This window comes from Malania oleifera, chromosome 1, assembly GCF_029873635.1.
Source record: "Malania oleifera isolate guangnan ecotype guangnan chromosome 1, ASM2987363v1, whole genome shotgun sequence".
In the NCBI taxonomy this organism is placed as follows: domain Eukaryota; kingdom Viridiplantae; phylum Streptophyta; class Magnoliopsida; order Santalales; family Ximeniaceae; genus Malania; species Malania oleifera.
In genome coordinates, this window is record NC_080417.1 from 152,185,637 (window position 1) to 152,205,173 (window position 19,537).

The following is a 19,537-nucleotide window of genomic DNA, read 5'->3' on the forward strand; positions in this document are numbered from 1 at the left end:
TTAAATAATACCGTATTTATAAAAATATTTTTTCAGAATAAATTTGACGTAATCACCGAGCTACGAGATTTATAAGGTTAGGACAGTTGAGATGCCAACACGTGGCAAGCAAATGTCGTTGTACCCTCCGCGAGATTTGCCTGAAAATAGAACTCCATCTGTCCACTTGCTCGCGGCAGCGCTGCTTCCTTCGTCCCCGCCCCCACTACTCCCATCGAATCCCAACGCAATACATCCCCTCCGAAGCTCACGTACGAGTGTTATAGCCATAAGGCCTTCGCCTCCTACCAGGCTCTCGGCGGACACAAGGCCAGCCACCGTAAACTAGCTGCCCTCGACGAACAATCCACCTCCACTGCCACCACCACCACCGCTAACTCCGCCAGCTCCCTCAGGACCCTCGAGTGCTCCATCTACCACAAGTCCTTCCCCACCGGTCAAGCCCTCGGTGGTCACAAGCGATGCCACTACAAAGGCATCGTTGGCGGCGGAACCACAGCCACGACCACCACCAGGTCCGACGTCACCTCCTCCGAAGACGTTGGCTCCTCCAACAGCCACCGAAAATTCGACCTCAACCTCCCCACCTTCCCAGACTTCTGGCTGAGAACCCACTTCTCTAGTGACGATGAAGTCGAGAGCCCCCTGCCCACTTCCCATTCCTTAATGGAGTATTCGGTTTTGCAGTCCTTGGTAGTTGTACCAAGTGCAATTTTAAATGAAGACAACACGTATCTACCCTAGATGCATGTAAATATATAATGAGAGTGCCCTGCAGTTTGTGCTTGCACTTTCCTTTGCAAGTTTGAAAACAAAACGAATGCAATGTAGGCAGTGTGTACGGAAAAAGCTGGCATAAATGATTATTTATACAAATGCAAACCATATCCAAATTGGGATATGGTTTTGGTTCTGTACAACCTTTGCTCAATGGTTGAAATTGTAAAAAATTTGTCTTTTGTATTCTCTTCCTTCTTTTTTTTTTTTTTTTTTTTTTTTCAGCTGTCTATCCTTTCTTATATATAAAAAACTTAACTTTACTATACAGTTTTTCATCTCCTAAACTCAAGCTAACCACACTGATTTATGGGATGTTACACATTTCAAATGCCTCAAATCTCTCTTGGTTGTATACAATGACAGCTCACGTCAACACTCCCCCTCAAGTTGATGCATAGAGGTCTCGTGATCTTTGGATTTCACAAACGAAAACCTAATTGTTTTTGCTTCAAGATTCTCTTTGATGAAGTGTCGATCTACCTCCACATGTTTAGTACGATCATGTTGAATGGGATTGTGAGAAATGGCAATTGCAGCTTTAATGTCACACAAGAGATCCATCTCAAAAGTGGGGGCAAACCTGATTTCAGTGAGTAGCTTTCTTAGCCAAAGGAGTTCACAAAGACCTTTAGCCATTCCCCTAAACTCAGTTTCAGCACTTGACAAAGCTACCACTTTTTGTTTCCTGCTTCTCCAGGTTACAAGATTTCCTCTAACAAATGTAAAATATCCTGATGTGGACTTTCTATCAGTGATATTACCTGCCCAATCCACATCCATATACCCATAAACCATCGGCTGACTGTTATGTTTTGAGAACATAAGTCCCTTGCCCGAGGATGACTTCAAGTATCAAAGTATTTGAATCACTGCTTCCATATGAATCGTACTTAGATTATGCATAAATTGACTTATGACACTTACAACATAGGCAATATTTGGGCGAGTATGGGATAGATAAATGAGTTTACTAACTAACCTTTGGTATCTTCCCTTATCTGTTGGTACTTGGTCTAGGTATTCTCCAAGCTTGTGATTCTAAACCATGGGGGTGTTTGCAGGCCTACACTCCAACATCCCTACTTCGGTTAGCAAATCTAATATGTATTTCCTTTGGGAGAGAAATATGCCTTTCTTAGACCTGGCAACTTCAATTCCCAAGAAGTACTTGAGTCCTCCCAGATTTTTCATCTCAAATTTAGTTGCTAATTGCTTTTGAAGCAAAGAGATTTCGTCTTCATCATCTCCTGTAATAATAATGTCATCTACATAGACTATCAAAGCAGTTACCTTACCTAACTGATGCTTTAAGAACAAAGAATGGTCAGAGTTACTTTGTTGGAAGCCATATTTCTTCATTGTCAAGCTAAACCTTCCAAACCACACTCGTGGTGATTGCTTCAGTCTATACAATGCTCGTTGCAATTTGCACACCACTCCATTCTTTGAAGATGCTGTATAACCAGGAGGAACATCCATATAAACCTCTTCTTGGAGATCACCGTTGAGAAAAGCATTCTTTACATCAAATTGATGCAAAGGTCAATCAAAATTTGCAGTAAGAGACAATAATACCCTAACTGTATTTAGCTTGGCTACAAGTGAGAAAGTCTCTTGATAATTGACACCATATGTCTGCGTATATCCCTTCACTACCAGTCGTGCTTTGTACCATTCAATAGATCCATCTGCTTTGTGTTTAATGGAGAACACCCATTTGCACCCCACAGTTCATTTTCCTTTAGGTAATGGAACAAGAGTCCATGTATCATTTTTTAGTAGTGCCTCTATTTCTTCCTCAATAGCTTGGGTCCATCTTGGATTTGCCAATGCCTCATGAACACTGGTAGGAATTTGACATATGGAGAATTCTTGTGCAAATTTCTTAAGAGGTTCAGAGAGTTCCTTAGTGGATACATAGTTAGCAATAGGATACCTCAACCTTCGTTCCTCAACATCTAAAGAGTATCTATTAGGTGACTTGCCACGATTGTACCTGTGAAGTAAAAATATAACCCACAGAAGCATCTATATCATCGGTATGTAAGGGTGTAATAACATTACCTACCTCAGGAGTATTCTCAGGAGATGATTCGACTGGCACTTCAGAGGGAGGGGATATAGGTTCAGTCTTAGATGTTGCATGCTCTGCAGTAGGGTATATCTCAGCTTCACAGTTTACAATGCCTAAGTTATCATTCGGTCCATCCTGCCCCTTATGTTCACGTGGGCCCTCATTTGGCGCCTCATATTGGAACCAATTCAACTCTTCATTATGTATCTCCCCCTGAAGAGGATAAGTAGGTGCCGAAGAGGAGAAAAACAAATCAGTCTCCAAGAATTGGACATCCATAGTCACATAGAGTCTACGGGTGGTAGGATCATAGCACCGGTACCCTTTCTTATGGACGCCATAGCCCAAAAACAAACACCGACATGCACACGGATCAAGTTTAGTGCACTGGTTCTTGTGGAGATACACATAGACAACACACCCAAAGACGCGAGGAGGAAGCATTAGTGCAGTAGGTAGTGACACATAAGTAGAAAGACATTGGAGTGGTGTCTTAAAGGATAAAACCTTGGAAGGCATTTGGTTAAGAAGATGGACAACAGTTGAGACGGCATCGGTCCAAAAACGTTTGGGCATATGAGTACCGAGAAGCAAAGCATGGGCAGTCTCAAGAACATGTCTATTCTTCCTCTCGGCAACACCGTTCTGTTGAGGTGTTTGTGAGCATGAAGTTTCATGAATTAAACCATGTTGAGTAAAGTATGCTTTAAGGTACTTATTAACATATTCACCACCATTATTAGAGCGAAGAACCTTCATGGTGGCACCGTACTGAGTACCAACCATAGCATGGAAAGTTTCAAACACACTAAGAACCTCATCTTTGTGTTTCATCAAGTAAAGTCATGTCATATGAGTACAGTCACCCACAAAAATCACAAACCAACGAAAGCTGGACATATTAGTAACAGGTGAGGGCCCCCATACATCAGAGTGAATTAACGTAAATGGTGTGTCACTTTTATTCATGCTTAAAGGATAAGTAGTGCAATGACTCTTAGCCAAAATACAAGTGTCACATTTCAAATCAGGAGTCTGTAAATGCTTAAACAAATCAAGAAAAACATGCTTCAAATAAGGAAAAGATGGGTGTCCCAAGCGTCGATGCCACAACCAAAGTAGTGTCTCTTTATCGGCATGCAGATGGTTCATGTGATTGGCCTGGCCGATACTGATGTCTTCCACATAATATAATCCCTCCCTTTTAGTACCACGTTCAATTATCTCCTTGGTGAGAATATCCTGAATAAGACATAAATTGGGATAAATAAGCACAACACACCCAAGGTCTACAGTAAGCTGACTTATAGACAACAATTTATGGGATAAAGACGGAACAAGTAAAGTATTAGACAAATGCAGGGATGGAGAAAAGTCACAGAACCGGCGCCAGTGACTGGTGAGATAACACCATTTGCATTGGCTATGCTGGTGCGTCACGGAAGAGAGGTATGAGAGAAGTCCGAGGCAGCAAAAGTCATATGGTCAGTGGCCCCTGAGTCAAGAAGCCATGCACTATAGTTTGCATCTCGGTGGGAGGTAGGAAGAGCAAGACCAGGGATACCTGAGTTCAAATTAGGAGGAGCATCCGTGGACATTACAGCTGGTTGTATTAAGGAGAGATGAGGCTCTGTAGTAGCAACAACAGCTGTGCCTGAATTTCCATTCTTTCCGATTCCAATAGGATGTTTACGGGCTTGAAGGTCATGCAACCAATCAGGGCACCCATGCAATTTGAAACAGGTTTCACATGTGTGCTTCTGGTTTCCATAATGAGAACATTTTTTCAAATCAGTGGAATTTCGAGGCTTGGAAGATTTACCAAGGGCAGAGGTGCTTAAAGTAAGTGATTTTGAGGCCAAGACAGCCCCTTGGAGCCCATCGGGGTCATGGGTAGTCATAACCTGTTGTCGAATAGCCTCCCGTCTAACACGTGCATACGCTTGTTCGATAGTAGGAAATTGTTTCATCTGCAAAACATTAGCCCGTATTTTGTCTAGCTAATCATCAAGACCATCCAAAAACACATAAACACGGTCTTCTTGGATGATCCGATTATAGTGCTGAATATCAACAGAGCATTCCATATGATTTGGCTGGCGGAAATCAATTTCACGCCATAAACCCTGCAACTCAGTATAATGTTTTTCCAGCGGGCCAGCGGCTTGCTTTAGCCGTGTCACACTGTGTCAAAGATCATACACTTGTGATGTATCACTACCATCAAAGAAGGTAGTGGCAATGGAATCCCAAACCGCCTTTACCGTAGGAAATCGAATAAAATTGCCAATCAAGGATGAATCCATGGAAGAAATTAACCAACCTTTAACAATGGCGTTATTAGTGCGCCACTTGCGAAAGGAGGGATCAATGGATAACCGCTGGGGAAAGTCGCCATTAATGTACCCCAATTTATCCTTGCCAGAGATATATATCTCAACAAACTGGGACCATAGTGCATAGTTGGAACCATCCAAATTAATGCTGATCGGAGTAGCGGATGTTTCAATGGTGATGGTCAGGGTCCGAGTGTTGTTCAAAACCTTGATCATCCTTGTAGTCAATTCAAGGATAGAATCAGAGAGATTGAACGTGTCGTCAGAAGAGTTCGCCATGAATAGAGGTATGGTTAGGATGTAATACAGGAAGCCAGAACTCCTTTGGCTCTGACACCATGTAAAAAATCTGTCTTTTGTATTTTCCTCTTTTTTTTTTTTTATTTTTCAGCCATCTATCCTTTCTTATATACAAAAAACTTAATTTTGCTATACAGTTTTTCATCTCCTAGACTCAAGCTAACCACCCTGATTTATGGGATGTTACAAATTTCAAATGCCTCAAATCTCTTTTGGTTGTTTACAATGACAGCTCACGCCAACAGAAATGTCGTCTCCATTGCAGTTCTTGCAGTTGAGAGAGTTGTCTACAACACTTGCTCCATCCACCAAACTGAGAATGAATTAGAAAAAGAAACATAGACTACTAGAGGAGAAAACAGAGAACCAAAAAAAAAAATCAGAGTCCCTTAGTTAATCCAAAGAAAATCACTCGGACACAATCTAAATTAATAGAGTGCTTAGAAGAGAAAACAATAGAAAAAGAAAAAGAAAAACCCCACGTGTCAAAAACAGAGACTTCAATTCATCAAAAGCCTCATTGTAATCAGGCTCGTTGCTGGGAAGCTTTGGCAAGAAATACCCATTGTTGACATCATCAATAGCTCCTGCGCCGCGTGGACTGTGAAATGCTTAAACACCGATCGGCCACAGGTATTGGTACTGCGAATATTGCAGTTGCCACGTGCCAAGGTTGGCGTGCGTTGAGTTGGATGGGACTTAGCTCCGTCCTATTTTCACGCAAATCCTGTTGGAGTTTCTGCGAGATTTGCTTGCCATGAGAACTCAACTGGTCTGATCCTTTAAATTTCATTGGATCAAGTAGTAAAATTACTCAAAATTTTTTTTAAGAGTATATTATTTAATATAATATTTTAAAATAAAGATAAAACCGAAAAATACTCCTTTCTCCTTCGGCCTCGTAAATCCTTCATTTGACCATCTGTTGCCTCTGAGTTGACCTTCTCCATCTCTCTCTCTTTCTCTCTCTCTCTCTCCGTAGGGCTTTTCTGTGACTCAATTTTGCTGTTCTTCAGTTTGTTCCTTCTCAAATGGCCACAATGGACACAATCTCCGCCGCCCTGAAACTTGCCGACGCCAAGAAATCCAGCCTCCGCAAAGCCTTCGACGACCTTCAAGCCGTTGCTCCCTCTCTATCCTCCTTCAACCTCTCCTGGTCCGACATCGACGCCCACTTCACCCAAATCCAGACCCACCTCTTCCAAAGATTCAAAGAGCTCGAAAGCCTGGCTGCCCAGTTGCCTCTAAAGTCCTCTGCCGTGGACCCATCTCCTTCTTCGGCCCGGCCGGCGAAAATCACATCCGCGGTTGCGCCGGTGCCACGGCCGGAGCTGAAGGCCCTCTGCGTGGCCATGAACGGGGTGCAATTGATGAAGTTCCTCTGCGGGCTTCGAAAAGAGCGACAAAGTATTCGGTCGGAGATTCCGGAGGCGCTCCGGTGCGCTTCGGACCCTGCCGCCCTAGTTTTGGATACCATGGGTGGGTTTTACCCGACCAATTCGAAGGGGGATAAGGACCCGGAACTGAGTACTATGAGGAGGACATGCATTCTGTTGTTGGAGGAATTGGTGGCGATGAAGCTGGAGATTGGACCCGAGGTGAGGGAGAAGGCGAAGGAGTTGGCAGCGGAGTGGAAAGGGAAGGTGACTAGGGGAGGGGAGAACCCTTTGGAGGCTTTAGGGTTTTTGAACCTCTTGATGACTTATGGGTTGGGTTCTGAATTCGACGTGGAGGAGTTTCTTGAGTTCTTCGTCATCACTAGTCGGTACGGCAGGGCTGTTCAGTTGTGTCGGGTGCTTCTCACCATGGAGAAAATGCCCAGTATGTCTCTTAATCTACCTTGGATTTTGAAAATTGTGGGGATTTGATTAAAATGCAAAACAAAGTTGTATTGGGCTTTTGCAAAATTTCTCATAAATTCAAATTCAAGGTTTGCATTTCATGGCCCCAAACACAACGTTAAGGTTTCTGACTCAATGCAGATTTTTCCCCTGTTTTTGTTGTTGTTGTTGTTGATTTCAATCTATGTTGTTTTGTGTATGCATTTATGTTTGTATTTTTTTCTTTGGTAATTATTAGTTATTGGATAAATTGGAAGGCATCTAGCGGATGATGGACCTTAGCTGTAGCGTCAAATTTTTATGGCTGAACTTATTCTTGAACACTTGATTGATATATGCTTGTAGCTTTCAAATGGTTGGCTCAAGCTGTATGGTATTGAGAAATGCAAAATCCATCGTGTGCAATATCTGTTATTGAATGTAAAGCCTTTGCTTGACACTGTGATGGCACCAAGTCTCACTTGATTAAGACAATAACACGCAATTAAATTTGTTGGTTAGTCTTGCAAGTCTGTAAAGGGTGTATGATATACACAAGGCAACAAAGTTTGCTGGAGCAACACCTCCCAATCTTTATTCTTATTCAGGATTACACACTCGAGACAGGTGCAGGAACACCATCCACGAATTCCCTCTAATGTTCCATGCCACCCCACATGCCATGTTTCTACTATTAATGCCCCCAACTATCTAGGGTTGGGCTGCATTGTCCTTCCCTCGAACCCACGGTTAGGACTACAATGATCATTTCCTGAATGGGTTTTGCTTTCGAATTCACAACTTTGATCCTACTTGAATTCTAATTGAGTTTAAGGCCAAACTTCGTCACTTTCTTCTTTACAACAAAGTTACACATGACTCTTGAGTCCACCATCATATCAATTTCTTAGAAATGGGCTTTCCAGCAATGATAGCATTCAACTACTATCGTGGGTTGACATGCGATGGCCCATTTCATCCAACTCACTATCTTTCAAATTTGAGGCTACCAAAGCATTCAATTTCTCTTGTTTTGGACAGTATGGGTTCAATGAGGGCCATTATTGTTGTAACAACCTGATTTTTGAGGATTTTGGGAAGTATCCTTCCCCTAATTTCGATTGCTACCTTTACCCTTTAATTTATCCTGCGTATCCTTTTTCTTACCCTTCTCTTTCTTAGCCTTGCCTTTGTCTTTGTATTTCTTTGGCTTGGCTTTTGAAACCTTGGTCTTCGCGTTGATTCTGAAATCAACTAAACCATCCGCTATTGCTAGGCTGCAGGGAGATCTTTCATCCTTTGTCTCTGCAATTCCATTTGTGCCCAAATTGTAAACTGGACTGAAAGATGAACAACTTATCTTCCTTTGACATGTTTTTGATGTCCAACATCAAGGAATCCAACTCCTTGACGTAATCCCCGTACAATTCTTGTTAGCTTCAATAATTTAAGGACATCTCTTGCAACCCAAGCAGGGTGATAAGAAAGGAATTGATTTTTCAATTCCTTTCTTTAGGAAAATCAATTCCTTCTTTAGGGTCTGCAAAGTCTCGATTCTAGGTCTTCTTATATTTGCATCATCCTCCATTCGAGTGCACCGCCATAGTTTGGCATTGCCCAACAAGTACATCAAAATTATGACAACTCTCTCATTCTTTGGAATGTGGACAGCCTTCAAGTACTGCTCCATATCCTAAAAGAGATTTTCAAGGTTCTTCGCACTATGACTTCCTTCAAAAGGCTTTGGTTCAGGGACTCAAATTTTATGGGAGGTCTCACCCACACTAGAACTTTAGGAGATGGCTCTTCTCACAAGAGTGATGTCATCATCAATAGAACCAAGTCTGCCATTCACAGTTTCAGTGAAGGTCGTCATGTCGCTCAATAAGGTCAACATTTTGGCTTCTGCTGCGAGATATCCTTTAGACAAGCGTGCATGTCAGCCCTTACGAGGAAAACTGTTATTGCCTTGTTTGGTCAACACGTCAACACTGCATTCTTTGTTATTGAGACTGCCCTTAGCTTGCAGGTCAACTCATTGTGTCATGCACAAGCGTAACCAACTATTGTAGCAAATTTCTTGAAAACCATGACCCTAACCATGTCCATCTCTAGCCGCATTGAGTGTGTCCTTAGCTTCTATGTGCTCCCTCCTTAGCAACATATAATGTCAATCCATTGAATCCTACAAGATAACTCATGACAAGCCATCTTCCTTTTTTGCCTTGGCACACGAGTTGACAACACCACATGCCTTAGTGTCACGGTCCGACTATTTTCACACCGTTGTGAAGGGCCGTGCGGTGCTAGCTAAAGCACCCTTGCTTAACTAGTTAGCCTATCGTTTTCCAACATTCATCCATGAAGCACTTTTATTAACATTCATTCAGATAGCAGCGGAAACAATAATCAATTCATGAAAGTCGTGGCAAGCAAGTAGTAAACATTGAAGCAAACGTAATTCATTAACAAATCCTTTGTTGACATGTTGTACTTAGCGAAGAAGGCAAGTAGGCTAAGCACGTTGACAATTGCTAGTGAGTTTTACAATGACTGATTAACACTCACCCTCCCCTAAAGGGCTTTCTGGGCTATTCTCACTCTGGCACTAGGAAACATCAAAGTGACTGAGGAGTCATACTGCCGTATTTGGCTTACAATGAAATAAATACTGGAAAATAATCGTACACTAGTATTTACATGATGGAAACCCATCCCAAACACACGAGATAAGCAGTCACAGGCAAGCATAATGCCCTGAACAAGCTTAGCTCGTGACAGTCTCCCCCACTTATGTAGTCGACGTCCTTGTAGACTTTGATGCTAGGTACTCTTCGACTTCGTCTACGAACGGTTGCATATCTTCCGCAGAAACCCAACTAATTTTTTCGTCACCAAGGCCTTTCCACTTTACTAAGAATTCCTGCTGCTTCTTCCTTGAGGATTTGAACTCTCTATCTATAAGGATATCTTCAACTTTACGTTTGTCAGGTTGCACTGTACTCACTTCTGCTCTGGCTGACTGATTTCTACTCAGATCATCAGTGTCGGTGTTGTACGGCTTGAGGCAGCTGACGTGAAACACAGGATGCACTTTCATCCAAGTCGGAGGGTCGATTTTGTAGGAGACCTTGCCGACTTTGGCCAAGATGGGGACTGGTCCTTCATATTTACGAAGTAGTCTCCTATCTCGTCCTCGTAGTGACCTAACCTGTTCAGAATTGAGCTTAACAAGCACCAAGTCACGTATGTTGAAGTGTTGCGGTCTTCTCCCTTGATCTGCCCACTTCTTCATCCGTTTAGTAGCTTTCTCTAGGTAGGCTCGGGCAATTTCAGCATTCTGTCTCCATTCTTTGGTAAAGGCGTGTGCCCTGGGACTCTTTCCTCTGTACGGCTCATCCACTGTGTGAGGTAACAGCGGTTGTTGGCCTGTAACAAGCTCAAAAGGACTTTTGTTGGTTATGGAGCACTTTTGGGCATTGAAACAGAACTGAGCCACATCAAGTAGTTGCACCCAATTCTTCTGGTTGGCATTGACAAAGTGGCGCAAGTACTCTTCAAGTAGCCCATTGAATCTCTCCGTCTGTCCATCTGTCTGTGGGTGATAACTCGAAGAGATTTCCAGTTGTGAACCGAGGATTCTAAAAAGTTCTGTCCAGAAGTTGCCGGTGAATCTTGAGTCTTGATCACTAACAATGTCGTGGGGAACATCACAATATTTCACAATATTCTTAAAAAACAACTATGCTGTCTCCTCTGCCAAACAGTATTTCGGTGCGGCTATGAATGTACCATACTTCGAAAACCTATCTATAATAACAAGTATAGACCTTGTGTCTCCCACTCTGGGCAGGTTGGTGATGAAGTCCAGTGAGACACTTTCCCACGGTTTGGATGGTACTGGTAGGGGCTCCAACAACCTAGCTATTTTCCTCCGCTCCACCTTGTCTTGTTGGCAAGTGAGACAAGTTCGGGTATAATCAACCACATCATCATGCATGTGTAGCCAATAGTACCCCCGCTTCAGTAAGGCTAAAGTGTGCTGCCATCCTAGATGTCCGGCCCACATGGTATCATGACATTCCTTCAGCAATGTCTTCTTCAGATCATCTGCTCATGGCACAAAGAGCCGGTTACCATGGGTCATCAGTAACCCATCTTCCATCCAGAACTGTCGTGCCTTCCCTTCTTCGGTAAGTTTCATTAAGTTCTGCGCAACTGGATCTTTGGGTAAGGTCTCTTTGATGCGCTTCCACATTGTTGTGGTAACAGTACTTAAAGTTAGATTTGTCACCATTTGTAAGGCCGCCAGTTTGGCCTTTCTACTCAGTGCATCCGCGACTTGGTTCAATCGCCCCGCCTTGTGCTCAAATGAGAAATCAAATTCTGCCAAGAATTCTTGCCATCGGCCCTGCTTGGATGTCAGCTTTGGCTGTGTGAAGAAATGGTTAACACCTGAGTTATCTATTTTCACCACAAACCTTGACCCAAGTAAGTAATGCCTCCACACACGGAGACAATGTATCACCGCTAGCATCTCCTTCTGTTGAGCTGTGTACTTTCGCTCTGCTTCACTAAGCTTACGGCTTTCGTACGCAACAGGGTGCCCCTCCTATACCAAGACTCCTCCAAGGGCGAAGTCTGATGCATCTGTCTGTACCTCGAAGGGTTTCATGACATCCTGAAGCTCCAGCACCGGATCTCTCATCATGGCATCCTTCAAGTCATCAAAGGCTTCTTGACACTTCTCTGTCCAATTCCACCCATGACCCTTCTTTAGTAGTTCTGTCATAAGGGCCGTCCTCCGTGAATACCCCTCTACGAACTTCCTGTAGTAGCTGGCAAGGCCAAGAAAGGAACGCAACTCTTTCACTGTTGTTGGGATCTTCCATTCTTGAATTGCTCTTACCTTCTCCATATTTATTCTAATATGACCTTGGTCAATCACATAACCAAGGAATTTGATGCTCTTTTGAGCGAAAGAGCACTTCTCTTTCTTCACATATAGACTGTTCCCCTTCAGCCTATTGAACACCTTCTGCAGATGCTCTTTATGTTCCTCCAGAGTGGAACTGTAGACAACAATATCATCTAGGTACACCACGACAAATTTGTCAAGGTACTCACGGAAAACTTGGTTCATCAAGGTACAGAATGTTGCAGGCGCATTCGTCAACCCGAATGGCATCACCAAGAATTCATATGCCTCATACCGTGTCACACAAGTAGTCTTCGGCTCATCTCCATCAGCAATTCTCACCTGATAGTAGCCCAACCTCAAGTCAAGTTTAGTGAAGTACTTGGCGTGACTCAATTGATCCAATAAATTAGCAATCAACAGAATAGGATACTTGTTGCGCACTGTCACCTTGTTGAGCACGCGTTAGTCTACACACATCCGTAGGCTCCCATCATGTTTCTTCTGAAATAGCACCGGTGCTCCAAATGGTGCTTTGAAAGGGCAAATATATCCCGCTTCCAATAATTTATCAAGTTGCTTCCTCAATTCTGCTAACTGTAGAGGCACCATCTAATATGGCCCTTTTGCAGGTGGTTTCACTCCTGGAAACAACTCGATCTCATGCTCCACACCCCGTAGTGGAGGTAATTCGTGAGGCAACTTATCCGGCATCACTCCTTATACTCATCCAACACCGCTTGGATGGTTGTAGGCACCAACTCTTTGCCTACTTCTTTATCTACCACCACCGTGGCTAGATATGTCTGCTCTCCCTTCCTCAAACCTTTCTTGAGTTACATGTCTGAAAGGAACTTCCCATCGTCTCCTTTCGTTGCAACAGCTTGCACCATGCACGGGTTATCTCCCATTAGACATAGGGAACCAGCTGAAGGCATCAACACTGCCTTTGTTCCCCTTAGGAACTCCATTCCCAAAATGACTGGAAAGTCATCCAATGGCACTGCTGTGAAATTCACATGACCTTCCCACTGCCCAAGCTTCACAGTAACTTGCTTGGCTACTCCCAGAGTAGGCTGGACTACATAATTAACTGTTTTCATGCGTCCTGTATCCTTCTCTAAGGATAAGTTGAGTCTCCAAGCTTCTGGTTGCGAAACAAAGTTATGGGTAGCCCCGGTATCCACCATAGTGCGGGTGCTCTTCCCATTGATTCTCAAGTCCACAAACATTAGCCCTTTGGCTCGTGTAACATTTGGAGCTTTCGCCTGCTTTTCCAATGCGCTCACCTGCCGCATTGCACCATCCTTGGGGTCTCATCTTCTTCCCCATCATCTTCCAGTGCTTGTTCGGAAATGGAAGCCTGTAAAGCATTAAGTGATGCCTTGTGAGGGCACTCATAAACTCTATGAGGACCTCAACACAGGAAACACTCAAGTTTACCCTTTCCCTTGGGTGTGTTGAACCCTTGAGACGACGAAACTTCCTTTGAGGTTGATGCTTTATAGTCGGCTCCCCCACTCTTGGGTTTGCCTTTCTTGAAAGACTTTCCACTGTTTCCCTCTTCGCCAGATCCTTTGGATGAAGTAGTATTCTCCCCAGCGTAGTCAGTCAAGCGTTCTGCAGCAGTTTGTCTGGTAGACAAGTCTTGAACTCTTTGTCTATGAAGTTCAGTCCTTGCCCATGGTTTCATCCCCTCTAGAAAATAGAACAACTTGTCCTTCTTCGACATATCTCGGATATCCAACATCAAAGCAGAAAATTGTTTCACATATTCCCTGATTGACCCCGTATGCTTGAGATCTCTCAGTTTTTTCCTTGCATTGTACTCAACATTTTCAAGAAAGAATTGGACCTTGAGCTCTCTCTTCAAGTCAGCCCAACTATCAATTACACAGTTTCCATTTTCAATCTCATTGTACTTAGCACGCCATCACAGTTTGGCGTCACCCACCAAGTACATGGTTGTAGTATCCACTTTCACCTATTCTGAGGCCATCCGCACAGCGCGAAAATATTGTTCCATATCAAATAAGAAGTTCTCTAACTTTTTAGCATCATGGGCACCCCTATACGTCCTGGGTTCAGGTACCTTTGTCTTACTAACTCCTGGAGTGTTGGAGTTCCCCATAGCAAGAACCATCAGATTCACCTTTGCATCCAGATCAGCCATCCGGGCCTGCAAAGTTTCCAGTGTGGTGAAAGTCCTCTGACATTTCACTTGTCAAACTTGCTTGATGTTGCTGTGATCCCATCACTTCATCAACAAGTCCCCTTAGTTGGGCCATCTCGTTGGCCATATTGTTGGTTGTCTCTTCAACCTGTGCTTCCAGTGCACTAAGTCTTTCAACATTGTTTGGCACCATGGTCAATTACCAAAGCTTCCAAAGTCCCACAACGAAGGTAACTGAATTCTCGTAGCAACTGAGCCTTGGCTTTGATACCAAATGTCACGGTCTGACTATTTTCACACCGTTGTGAAGGGCCGTGCAGCGCTAGTTAAAGCACTCTTGCTTAACTAGCCAGCCTATCATTTACCAACATTCTTCCACGAAGCACTTTCGTTAACATTCATTCAGATAGTAGCAGAAACAATAATCAATTCATGAAAGCCGTGGCAAGCAAGCAGTAAACATTGAAGCAAACGTAATTCATTAACAAATACTCCGTTGACATGTTGTACTTAGCGAGGGAGGCAAGTAGGCTAAGCACGTTGACAATTGCTAGTGAGTTTTACAATGACTGATGAATACTCACCCTCCCCTAAAGAGCTTTATGGGCTATTCTCACTCTGACACTAGGAAACATCAAAGTGACTGAGGAGTCATACTGCCTTATTTGGCTTACAATGAAATAAATACTGGAAAATAACCCTACACTAGTATTTACATGATGGAAACCCATCCCAAGCACACGAGATAAGCAGTCATAGGCAAGCATAATGCCTTGAACAAGCTTAGCTCATGACACTTAGCTTGTCAAGGTAATCAAGCGTCTAATAGCAGGCAACAACTATAGGCCAAAACTATAGCTTATTACATGTTGTTGTACTTTTACTTGAAGAGAGGAAGAAAATTTCTATCAACTCTATGTAAGTTTTAAGTTTTCTTATTTCATAACTTTTCAATTTCCAAACCACGTTTAAGCCACATATATTCCTTTGACTGAAAATCCTTTCATCATAGGTTGGGAATTATGAATTTAGAGCTGAGGATTTTTAGTTTTATGGGTTGCGCGAATTCCATGTTCCCAAATATAACATTATTGACATTTGAATTTTTTTTAACTATAATTTATAGGAGAATTTCTAATTTTCCTTAGCCACTGGAAGTTCTTATTTGATGAGAGAGAGAGAGAGAGAGAGAGAGATTGAGTACATGGTATGATGGTCAAAAGGGTAAATCCTTAACCTATTGATCAAAATCATTTTTTTCCCTTCTGGATGCACTGGCCCCCAGGGTGGAGTGGTGGGTTGTTGTCAACTTGTCACCCAATAGTTTGCAGAGTAAGGTTCAACATCCCAAGCTTCAATGCTGTTTGTTGAGGCACATTATGCTTGCAATTACTTCGTTCTCTTTTGGTTTTTTTGCTTTCTTCTAGTCAGCATCTAATTGATATTAATTACCGTATTTGTTTCTTTTGTTGCAGATCTGATTGAGAAACTCATCAGTGATGGAAAAAAACTTTTGGCTGTCAAATTTATTTTTGAATTTCAGCTGACTGACAAGTTTCCACCAGTGCCTCTATTGAAATCCTATGTTGCAGACACCAAGAAGGTTGCTAGAAAAGTTTGTAAGGATGGCAATAATTCTCTTCAGTCACTGGTAGCTATTCTCCTCCTTGTATGATTCTTTGGATAGCTTTGTGATTACATAATCTAGCAGTTGCTTATTTCATCTACTTTTTGGTGCAGAATGAGGCCACTGCCAAGGAAACTGCTGCCCTGAAACAAGTAATTAAATACATTGAAGACCACAATCTTGAATCTGAATACCCGAAAGATAAACTTGAAAAACGTGTTGAGCATCTTGAGAAGCAGAAGGCAAGAAGAAAACGTCCAGCAGCTGCAGCCGCCTTCAAACTACTGCAGCAGCGGCCAAAATCACTGCAGCAGAATGGAAACAAGCGCCCTCGGACAACAGCACCAACCGTTCCAATGAATCTTTCTGGTGCCAACTCAACTGTACCCCATTTCCAACAACCTCAGTTACAATCTGCAGGTTTGTTGCCAACTCGTCCTGCCCCATACTTGACTCCATCAGCTGGGCCATATGGCTTGGTTGGCTCAGCTCCTAGTGCTGCCCCATATGCAAGCTCATCAGCTGGGCTGCATGGCTTAGCAGGCACCTCTATGGGTTTGCCAGGGAACCTAAGTCCTACTAGATCCCATCTTTATTCTTCAGGATCGCATGTGCTATCTGGTTATTACGATATGCCACCTGCATATGGTGGATATGGTTCTCAATACCATCCATCCTACTATCCTCAGTAGTTCTTCACACTGTTTCTCTTTGTGATTGCATTGCTTTGGATAGTATCAGCTAACTTTGATGCACTGATATTTGGAAAGCAGACTGTGCTACCCTGATCACTATGATCATAGTACAGCAACTAGATCTGGTTATGAAGTTCTCTTGATGTTTATCCAGCTGTTTAACTTAATTAAATTTTTGTGCACTCATTAACAAAAAGAATGCTGTGCTTTTTTGGATTGTCCAGCTTGAAGCTCAGCCACTTGGCTGGTATGTTGGATTTGCGTAGGCAGTTTCACTATTTATTATTCTTTTTTGATGTTCTGAAGGTTCTTAGGTTGTTCAATATTTCTTCTCTCTATCATTTTCTTTTCTTTTAGAATTTATTAGTAGTGGCCCTGTTATAGTCTTATGTCCTAGGATTTTTATTCTGGAGCTTTTGTTGAATTTGTTTTTCCCTGGTTTCCTTCGCAAGATTTGAAATGATTTTACGGTTTCTAAAGGGGACACTATGGTGTATATGAAAAGGGATGCCCTTACAACTGTATCTAGAACAGGAAAAATGGTTTTAGACTTTTAATTGACTTATTCTTCATATCTTTTGTTCAATTTTATTTGTAAAGATGCCTTTGTACCTTCCGATACTACTGAGGGACAAAATGGAATTACCACTTGGATTCCCATATTGCCTGCCCTTTTTAAAAATAAGGTCCTGTTCACTTGTGGAAACCAATTTTATTTTCCACTTCTAATTTTTCAAGCAATTACACCAGTGCTGCCTTATTTTCCTGTTTCCTGTTTACTAAATTTGTGCAAGAAAATTGGTCGACATCAGTTTGTTGTGTTCTAAATTCTAGATTTTCTATATAAATCTTGGAAAACCTTAAGGTTAGATGGCATTTTTGAAATTATTTGAAATTTTGAAATTTTAAATTTTTTTTTTTTTTCACAACTAATCAAGTCCTAAGTTTCTGATTTTGAGGCTTTAAATTTATTCACATGTTTATTGTAGATTTCTGAGATGCTTCTGCTCCTAGATATTCTACTTTGGACCACTAACTATAGGTGTTCATTGGAACTTCTCTTGCAGCCCATGAGATTCAATCTTCAAGAGCCGCTGTGTTTATTTGTGTCGCCCACTATCTTTTTGCAATCATGTTTGACTCATAACAGAGACCCCTTCTTTATGCACATTTCAAAACATGTTTTTTGTTTCTGAAAAACTGATAACACAGAAATGTCATTGGCAGTGCATTGGGTAAATTGCACCAATGATCCCTAAACTTATTTCTGAGTTTCAGGCAATATTTGAACTCTGAAATGTCAGAATGAAGTACCCTAACTCCAATTTTATTTTCATTGTAGTCCATCCATCAAAATTTGTTAGAATATTGTTCATTAAAAGATGATGTTGCAGTCACATAGGTTGTTCTTTAGTTGCTTTGTGCTGTCTTGCCAGTGCCACCTGGAAATCATGTCAGGTCTTTGATGGTGGGACCATGTTGATGCAAACTAAAGTTAGTGCATTAATTTCTTCCATTTCTTGTCTTCACTTCTCTCCACTTCCTTCTCTTCAGTCCACTTTATGCAAACCAAAGGAGAGAAGTAGAGGGAATCCAGTTCTTCTCTTTTCTCCTCTCCACTTCTCTCCAACCAAATAGAGCATTATTTATGCTGTGGTGTGCAACACTTAATTTTGTTGCCATAAATAATGCACTTAACTTCAATTTATGTTTCATCATAATCCTACCAGGGGACCTAGCATGACTACCACGTGTGGAAGGCAGTTGGTAACTATATGGCAACCTGTGTGACTGCCATGCCAACCGTCTGTCATTATCTTTGGTGGATCTTAATAGATGGACTACATTGAAACAAAATCAAACTTCAGGTAGTGAATTGTGGCAAGTTGAAGTCCAAAGAAATCAGTAATAAGTTCAGGGACAACTGGTGCATTTACCGAGATGCATTTGTCGTGTCAATATCTTTTAAAAAATGCTTTAAATTTTGAGGAATAAGGAACTGAGATCATAAACACAATGAAGAAAAGAATTTAGAAAAAAACATTAGAGTTCAAGGAATTCTTCCAAACGTACATGTTTGAATGTTGATTTGGAGTTCTATTTTTAGTGGGAAATAGTTTTTCATTGATTGTTGTGTTTGGTTTAATTCGTAGGAACACTCTCCATTGGCTCATGATTGCATGAGTATTCTGTAGGGATCTGCTAGTCTTAGATTGAGCACATGACATCCATGATCTGACACCTTGGCAGAGTTGGATCTTCTATGGGGCTTTTACACCAGTATAATCCCTGTGAAACTGTTGTATGTGTTGTTTTCTTGTCAACTTTACTGCCAGATCAATATTTGCGACATTATTATGGTTATGAAGCTAGTGGCCATGATGATCAATGTTGTTAAAGTCTTGATCTGGATATTAAAATCTTCTAATCCTACAATCCATACCATATAATCCAGAGCCCTCTAATGACCATGATTGTTGAATTTTTTGTTTGGCCTTGCTTTGATAGCTCTTATTTAGATCAATACCACTTGACTGGACAAAAATTAAAACTGAGCATGTACCCTGAAAATAAAATAAAATAAATTGTTTTGATCAAATCTTGAACTCTTAATCTTGTGATGGAAAGATTCTTCACAGCTTCATTGTGGTCCAAGTGCCCTTCCTAGGTCCAAATTTCCGCTATTTTATAGATCGACTCTCTTAATCCATTAATATCAGTTTCTCTTGGATGAGAGCTTGGTATGTTTTTAAATCTTAATTGTTCATCCTTTTGATTACATATTATGAAGAGTGGCTTTGTTATTTTGATTCA

At 41.9% G+C, this 19,537-nt stretch overlaps 2 protein-coding genes across 2 annotated transcripts; one reads left to right on the forward strand and one right to left on the reverse strand.

Moving 5' to 3' along the window:
* Positions 1-324: 324 nt before the first annotated feature.
* On the reverse strand, positions 325-660 carry LOC131149873 (glycine-rich cell wall structural protein 1.0-like). Its single transcript, XM_058100665.1, has one exon. It carries the CDS (start codon positions 658-660, stop codon positions 325-327), a length of 336 nt encoding a protein of 111 aa, XP_057956648.1.
* Positions 661-6,385: 5,725 nt separating this feature from the next.
* Positions 6,386-16,919, forward strand: LOC131156603 (truncated FRIGIDA-like protein 1). The gene is made up of 3 exons (XM_058110420.1): positions 6,386-7,311; positions 15,877-16,052; positions 16,142-16,919. Exons 1-3 carry the CDS (start codon positions 6,522-6,524, stop codon positions 16,718-16,720), a joined length of 1,545 nt encoding a protein of 514 aa, XP_057966403.1. The 5' UTR covers positions 6,386-6,521; the 3' UTR covers positions 16,721-16,919.
* The last annotated feature ends 2,618 nt before the right edge of the window (positions 16,920-19,537 follow it).

Coding starts and splice junctions, on each gene's coding strand:
- LOC131149873 (XM_058100665.1), bottom strand. CDS start 660: ATGGGAAGTGGGCAGGGGGCTCTCGACTTCATCGTCACTAGAGAAGTG.
- LOC131156603 (XM_058110420.1), top strand. CDS start 6,522: ATGGCCACAATGGACACAATCTCCGCCGCCCTGAAACTTGCCGACGCC. Junction 7,312..15,876: donor CACCATGGAGAAAATGCCCA/GTATGTCTCTTA, acceptor CTTTTGTTGCAG/ATCTGATTGAGAAACTCATC. Junction 16,053..16,141: donor ATAATTCTCTTCAGTCACTG/GTAGCTATTCTC, acceptor TTTTTGGTGCAG/AATGAGGCCACTGCCAAGGA.